At 45.8% G+C, this 8286-nt stretch overlaps 1 protein-coding gene across 1 annotated transcript; it reads left to right on the top strand.

Moving 5' to 3' along the window:
• The first annotated feature begins 3046 nt into the window (after positions 1 to 3046).
• On the top strand, positions 3047 to 5223 carry RAP2B (RAP2B, member of RAS oncogene family). The gene has a single exon (XM_053305325.1). The coding sequence runs from the start codon at positions 3835 to 3837 to the stop codon at positions 4384 to 4386; it is 552 nt and encodes a 183-aa protein (XP_053161300.1). The 5' UTR covers positions 3047 to 3834; the 3' UTR covers positions 4387 to 5223.
• Positions 5224 to 8286: the final 3063 nt, after the last annotated feature.

An 8286-nucleotide genomic window follows, 5' to 3' on the forward strand; every position in this document is an offset into this window, starting at 1 on the left:
CTGTAGCTCAGTGGAAGAACATCTGCTTTGCACACAAAAGGTTTCAGGTCCAATCCCTTGCATTTCCAGGTGGGGCTGTCTGTGAAAGATTGACTGAAGCCCTGGGGAACCACTGCCAGTCAGAATAGATAATACTGAGTTAGATGGACCAATGGTCTGATTCCATATAAGACAGCCTCCTATGTAAGATGCAATTTGCTGCTTAGTCTGTTGGCCCCTGCACAACATAACTCTGCTGGTGTATTCAGCAGGCCACTGGCATTTATTTATTTGTTTTTTTTCTTTGGAAGCTATTCTGTAAGCGATTTACAAAAGACCATAATTAAGGAATGAGATGTCAAGCTATATGTTTAAATCTTAACGTGGTGAACTACTCAGGCTCATTTCTTTCTTCTCTTCTCCCCTTTGAGAAAGTTGGTTTTTAGGTAGGGTGGCAGTTGGGGGGAAGAGGGGCTACCTCAGCTGGAACATGGGAGCTGGATGGTGGCAGTTCCCCAGCTTGTCTCTCTTCTCTCCTCCCCTCCCCTCCCCTCAGAGCATGATGGATGATGATTTGGCTGACCACTGTTGGAGACAAATGCGGGGCTAGATGGAACTTTGGGACTGGCCCACCATGGTGATTCTTATGTGCTTTGCAGGTCAATTCAACTGAAGTAGGGGGTATTTAACCTCTGAGGGTGTATTCGTCCATTTTATTCAATACATTCATATACCACAACTTCAACTGTGTCTCCCAAGTAGCTTACAAAAATAAAGAAGTGCCTCAGAGAAAAATTTTGAAATGATTTGCCCACTCATAATTATGTGCCAATCCACACAAACGTATTTGTCTTTCTTGACTTTGTTTATGGGTTTTCTGACTCTTTAAGGAGGTTTTTCGAGTGGTGAGCCATTCTTGGGGATCATCATGCATTCATCATATTCCAGCTCTGGCAACTTTTTGAAGGTTTTCCCTGGAGGAAAAATGATAAATCAGAATTTCTGTACATGTCAGAACATTCACAAGCCTTTGGGCCTTAAGTCAGCTTTTGGTGATTTCATAAAACACCAGACCACCATCACATCCAAAATCATTTCAAAATAGTCTTTCTGAATCTGGGGCAGCTGGCATGTAGTCTCTTCATCAGCACTATCTATTCCTGGCAAATAATGGAAAGTGCTGCAAGGATGATGGCCAAGTGATTCCCTTCTATATAAGAACAGACCTGCTGGATCAGGCCCAAGGCCCAATTAGTCCAGCATCCTGTTTCACACAGCGGCCCACCAGATGCCTCTGGAAAGCCCACAAGTTGCTCTCCTGCAACTGGTATTTAGAGGCATTGTGCCTCTGGGGCTGGAGATGGCCTACAGCCACCAGACTAGTAGCCATTGATAGACCTGTCCTCCCATGAATTTAAGGCCCTTTTAAAGCCATCCAAGCTAGTACTTCTACTCGGACACCAACCTTGGCAGCACTATCAGATGGCTGCATCTGGAACATCAGCTGCTGAATGAACAAAAGGACTGCCCATCTATTTCCCTCCTTCTTCTATCATGATTCCCCCCGCCATTTCACCCAAGAGCTGCTTGATTTTCATGGGAATCTTGCCACAAGATCATTCATTAAATTCACTGGCAAAATATGCAGTGACAGACACTCGTTTCTATAGCTTTCAAATGGGGAACAGAATTAGACATGTTTTTGGAGGATAGATCTATCAGTGGCAATTGGACATGAATCTGATGGCTATGTAGGACCTGCAGGTTCAAAGGCTGTACTGCCACTTAATCACAGGTGCTGGGGAGCAACAGTGGGAAAGAGATACTGCCTTCACGCCTTGTTCCTGGAAGCATCATGTTGGCCACTGTAGAAAACAAGATACTGAGTTGATTGAACTTCTAGTCTTATCCATCAGGACTCATGTATAATGTATATGAGTCTACTCATCTAGTCTACTCATGCTGACTTTGCTGTCTACACAGTTTTGTCTTTTTAAATCACTTAGGAATACAGGAAGCTGCCATATACTGAGTCAGACCATTGGTCTATCTAGCTCAGTATTGTCTTCACAGTCTGTCAGCAGCTTCTCCAAGGTTGCAGGCAGGAATCTCTCTCAGCCCTATCTTGGAGAAGCCAGGGAGGGAACTTGGAACCTTCTCAGAGCGGCTCCATTCTGAGGGGAGTATCTTACAGTGCTCACACTTCTAGTCTCCCTTTCATATGCAACCAGGGTGCACCCTGCTTAGCTAAGGGGGCAAGTCATACTTGCTACCACAAGACCAGCTCTCCTTCTTTTCACTTCTTGGTTTTGTTCATACCGGCTTCTTAAAGCCACTTTAAGCTTGCTTCTATCAGATCTGCAGGGTTTCAGGTTTATCCCATATTTCTTTTCCCTACAGGAAACATTCCTCTTCAGCTGCACAAAGCCCTTTGCAAACCACTAATTGATTGATTGATTAAGTGCCGTCAAGTCAGGGTTGACTCTTAGCGACCACATAGATTCTCTGTAGGATGATCTGTCTTCAACTTGGCCTTTAAGGCCTCTCAGTGGTGCATTCATTGTATGTAGTAATCAAGTCCATCCACCTTGCTGTGGTCCTCCTCTTTCCTTCAACTTTTCCCAGCATTATAGACTTCTCAAGGGAGCTGGGTCTTCACATTATGTGTCCGAAGTATGATAGTTTGAGCCTGTTCATTAGTGCCTCAAGTGGAAATTCTGTATTGATTTGTTCTAGGATCCATTTGTTTGTTTTCCTGGCTGTCCATGGCTCCTACAATTTGCTTTTACCCTGACCCCCGGGCTATTTTCCGAAGACCGTTTCCCACAGCGCTGTTCATCCTTTTTTTTTGCAAACTATCTGCCAGTGCCAAAACTTCTTTCCTAACGACCCGCAAGAAAAGGAGGAGGAAGAGAACAAGGAGGGGAGGGAACGGGAGAAACACAGAGAAAGAAACAGCTGCCCTCTGGCCAATCACCTTCCTCCATAACCAATCCACGAGGAAGTCAAACCTCTCGGCCAATGAAAGTTGGCTGGTTGACGTGCACCGAGCGGCAGCCAATCCTGAGAAACAAAAGAGTAGCGAGGGGGAGGGCAAGGAGTGTGTGTGTGTGTGTGCTCTTCCTCCCTCCCTCCCTGCCTCCCGCCTGCCTCTCTTTCAGGTGGTGGAAGAGGAGTGCCCTCGCGCCGCCCATGGGTCCGGAGGAGAGAAAAAGAGAGTGATTCACAAAAGCGTAGAACAAACAAGACAGCACGTTTGTTGCCTGCCTGCCGCAAGTACAGAGGAATGGACCGCGCGAGCGCAGGGAGCCAGCGCAGGGCTCGTGCGGCGCGCGCCTGCCTGAGGAGCTCTTGCTGCTGCTGGGAAGCAATTGGAACCAGCGCGCGCCGCCTCCGCGCCACCCCGAGCAGCAGCAGCCGTCGCCGCTTGCCGTCCTCCGTCGTCTCCTCCTCCTCCTCCGCGAGCTGCTGAGGCGCAGCTCTCTCGCCTAGCGAAGGGGCTCTTGCTGCTCCTTTCATTCAGTCGGTGCCGCTGCCTTGGCTCGGGCGCAGCTCGGGGAAAGAGAGCGACTGCCCCTTTCAGCCCGTTGCCGCCTCCTCGCCTCGCCTCGCCTCCTGCCTCCTCCTCCGTCGCTGCCGTCTCTGGAGTGCCTTCTGTTCTCAGCGCCCGCGAAGCAGAAGAAAGGAAGCTTCCTTTCGTCGGGGGCGGCTTCTCTCTTCCTCGCTCGCTCGCCCCCTCCCTCCCTCCCTCTTTTTTTCTTCTTCCCTGAGGGTGGGAGGGGAGAAGAGTAAGAGCCCCGGCGAGGCAAGGCAGACGCGCGCAGCCCGCCCGCCCTGGGTGTGCGTCAAGGAGCCATGCGAGAATACAAAGTGGTCGTGCTAGGCTCGGGCGGGGTGGGCAAATCCGCGCTCACTGTCCAGTTCGTGACGGGCTCCTTCATCGAGAAGTACGACCCCACCATCGAGGACTTTTACCGCAAGGAGATCGAGGTGGATTCCTCGCCCTCGGTGCTGGAGATCTTGGACACGGCCGGCACGGAGCAGTTCGCCTCCATGCGGGACTTGTACATCAAGAACGGGCAAGGCTTCATCCTGGTCTACAGCCTGGTCAACCAGCAGAGCTTTCAGGACATCAAGCCCATGCGGGATCAGATCATCCGGGTCAAGAGGTACGAGAAGGTGCCCATGATCCTAGTGGGCAACAAGGTGGACCTGGAGGGCGAGCGGGAGGTCTCGTACGGGGAAGGCAAAGCGCTGGCCGAAGAGTGGAGCTGCCCCTTCATGGAAACTTCAGCCAAAAACAAAGCCTCAGTGGACGAACTCTTTGCCGAGATCGTCAGGCAGATGAACTACGCTTCCCAGCCGAATGGGGACGATCAATGCTGCTCTTCCTGTGTGATCCTCTGAGAGAGTAGGAGACCGCACGATTGTGTCCCTTTCTCCTGTGTCTTTTTGAAATAAAGGTTTACAACAACACACGAAAAGGCGGCGGCAATGTCATCCTGTGAAACTCAAGCTTTGAAACAATTTTGCATTACATCAGGATTCCTTCCAGGTTACGGCTTCTGCTCCTGCGGGCGGTTATCAGTGTCATGGGTGTGCGTTGTCTCTCGCTAACATCTGGCCAAAAAACAAAACAAAATATCGTTGGAAATGTGGCGCTTTCCGCATGTACATGCCATCGATTTGATTGTTGCTTATTTCTTGTAAGTATCTCCTTGCAGATGGCTGTATTGGCGACTGATAACCAGTAGGAAAAGTTTGTGTGTGTTTGGGTGCTCCTTTGCAGTAGAAAGAGCGAGACAGAGACGGGGGAGTTAGCAATTGCTTTTTAACTGGAAGAGCTCTAAAAAAACAAAACCAGACACCTCCAAGAAATGAAGGGAATCGGCGAAGGAAGAATGTTTGTACATGAGTGGGAGAGGGGAGTTAAGACCCTCCGTTTTTCATTCAGAACCGGGCCTGTGACTAGGGAATTTTGATTCTGAGGATTTCTATGCAAAGTTGGAATATTTGTTAACAAGCCAATCCCATCTGAAGAAGTATTGCCCGTGTACTGCCTGGACTTTAATAACACTGATGCCAATACAGTGTGTGAGGTGCCAGAAAAGTGTCTGCTGATTACTTGTGAAATCTTCTATTTTGTTTACCTACTGTATCGAAAGGGAGGGGATGGAGAGCATTTATTTGTGTGTTTTTTTAAAAAAGAAAATCAGCTGTGAAACATTACAGGTCTGCACAATTTTTAAGTTGTGTGTTTTTGCTGGGGTTGGATTGGGGCTGGGAGGGAGGGCGTGGTGATGGTTTCTCTAATTTAATTTTGGCGGTGTAGGAGGGAGGGTTGGCAATAACTGATTTTGACAACTAGCTCTCTAAAGTACAAAGACTTCCTAAAATGTGATACAGGGCCAACCACAACCCTGTGTCTGTAGAGTGCCTTCAAAACAGCTGTTGCAGCCGGTGCCAACCTGTGGAAGCCCCAAGAATCCCATTATCTACAAAAGCAAAACACCCCTCCTTACAATTTCCTTTCAGTAATCATAGTGAACAAGCCAGAACAAAAGGGCCTATTGTTAATGGAATTAATTTCTTATTTTCCATTTGAGCCTTTTCCAGTGTAGTTTCCATGGCTTTCAAGGTTCTTTTGGCTTCTTTTAATTCAGGTTCACAGGTATTTAGTATTTTTTAAAAAACTTTTGTGTTCTCCTCATGTAAGAGGTACCTTCAACCAGCAAAGAAAAGATTTGTAATGTGATGTACCTGGAAAACAAAATCTCTAACTGTAATTTTAAATTCCAGACATACATTTAATAGATGCTCTATTCACTTAAAACCTTTTAATACAGTTACCATTTTTAAAAAAAGAAAAGTTTTGTGGGTTTTTATATATTGTTCTTAATGTGCTGTCAGAATAGATGATGGCGTTGGAGACAATCACCTAAACAAAATATGAAGAAAAGCAGAATATTTGGCCTATGAGACATTCAGTGCATAAAAATCTGAGGACAGCCAATGCTGGGGCTGAGTTATAATGGTATTTAAACTTCGATTCAGCAAAACTTTGCTATAACTGCAGGTATGCATCCTTGTATTCAGTGGTTTGCACAATTAAATCCTTGTTTTGTTCATCATGCAGCACAGTCACAAGCATGCTTGCTAAGAGTAAGTCCTAACTTCTATAGGGTTACTCACAAGGAGGTGAACATTTCAGCCTTGCCGTACTATAAAATGAACATCTATAAACAACAATCCAGTCTTCTAGTAATCAAAGATTACAATCCTAAGCAAGACCTATTAATTTATTCTGAGTAAATATTCTTAGGATCACGTTAAATTATGCATGTGTCTCTGGGAGTCCTTGAATGGGATGAAAGGTCTCATTGCGCCCCATATACAGGGGTACATGGGTCACAATATTGGTTCCTTAGTAGAAAGAAATACATGGTGTTTCTGTCAGCAGACTTGCTTTAGAAACTGAAAAATGTGCTCTATTAAAACTCATAATGTCAAGTGTGCTAAGCAGAGGAGGTTCTTTTTACCCCAATATAGATATCTCTCTGGCTAGTTCTAGACACACTGGACCCTTCTCCCCCCCTCAAAAAAAGAAAAATGATGGCAGCTGTTCATTCAAGTGCTGGGGGTGAGGGGCTGTATCTCAGTGGCAGAGCACATGCTTTGCATGCAGAATGCCCCTTGCCATCTCCAGGTAGGTTGGGAAAGGCCCACATCAGACACTCATCAATGTAGACAATAGTGAGCCAGATGGGCAAATCTTCTGACTCCGTATAAGGTAGAGTCGCAAGTTTAGTAGCTCCAGAAGGGGAGCAATTAAGGAAGTAGGAATATTTGTTAAGTTAGGTAGACTAAAGCATAGTAGGTGGTGCTCTAGTCATAAAAGGTAAGATGTAGTTTTACAGCTTGGAACTGTGCACCATAACATTTGATTGAAGACCAACTTGGTTTGCAGCAAGTGATATACACATCGCCTTTAGTGAATTCTGTTTATACAGTTCTCAACTAGATCATTATTAGGCACAGTTCTGTTTTTAGAAGTCAATTCTATGTTTATTCAGAAGTAAATTCCATGTCTTTCAATAGCACTTACTTCAGAGTTAATGGCTGACATCCAGAGCAACAGATCATAGGAACATAGAAAACTGCCATATACTGAGTCAGACCATTGGTCTATCTAGCTCAGTATTGTCTTCACAGACTGGCAGCGGCTTCTCCAGTGTTGCAGGCAGGAATCTCTCTCAGCCCTATCTTGGCAACGTACTGTATGCTTTGGTAGTTTGTTGGTTCAATAAAAAAATCTTGTCCTATATAAAAAAAAAATCTTGTCCTATCTTAGAGAAGCCAGGGAGGGAACTTGAAACCTTCTGCTCTTCCCAGGCAGCTTCATCCCCTGAGGGGAATATCTTGCAGTGCTCACACATCAAGTCTCCCATTCAGATGCAACCAGGGCAGACTCTGCTTAGCTATGGGGACAAGTCATGCTTGCTACCACAAGACCAGCTCTCCTCTCCTCGTTTTGGAATGAGCAAATTTGAAGTGAGCTTCATTGCACTAAAAATGAGGGTTGTGCAAGAGTGCTCCTGAGCAAACTTTCCCATTGAAATAAATGAGGCATGCTGTAGTTACACAACCGGAAGCATGATTGTGGTAGCCCAACACTAGTCTGGAACTGTGCAAACACCAAACTTTGCACCACTAGCTAGCTCAACAGTTTTGCCATAGTGTATAGTCCTCCTTTTGCTCTGGATGTCTGCCAGGATCTTTAGGATTGCAGCTTTGCACTTCAATCCTGTGCATGTTTTCTCAGATGTTAGTCCTGCTGGGTTCAATATGGCTTATTCCCTATAAAATGTGCCTGTCTGAAGGTGCAGGTAAGCACAATAGCTAAAGGTGTACTTGCCCACAAAGTGTCCCTGTATACCTATGTGAAAAAACACTCCAATGAATGCAGTATAATTTATTGAGTTAACATGCACTGGGTTGCTCTGTTAATCTGGGGGAATGTATGCAAAGACCTTGAACACTTCACAGCACTGTATAAATGCAAAGTATTATTAATTTTTGAAATATACTGCCCCATCTACTATATCAGGCCATACCCATATCTTACACAAAAGAGAACAAATTCGAATACAAGAGACATGCACATTCAGATAGATGAAAAAAATCAATTTCTAGCTTATTTAGAAAAATCTCAGCGGTTTGATTACCACTGGCTGGGTTAAGGTGTAAGGGGAAACCATGATTTCCATCTATGAAAGTGAGGCCAGTGGAGTTGCAGGTTAAGACACC

The sequence above is a fragment of the Hemicordylus capensis genome, chromosome 3, assembly GCF_027244095.1.
Source record: "Hemicordylus capensis ecotype Gifberg chromosome 3, rHemCap1.1.pri, whole genome shotgun sequence".
Taxonomy (NCBI): Eukaryota; Metazoa; Chordata; class Lepidosauria; order Squamata; family Cordylidae; genus Hemicordylus; species Hemicordylus capensis.

Coding starts and splice junctions, on each gene's coding strand:
- RAP2B (XM_053305325.1), top strand. CDS start 3,835: ATGCGAGAATACAAAGTGGTCGTGCTAGGCTCGGGCGGGGTGGGCAAA.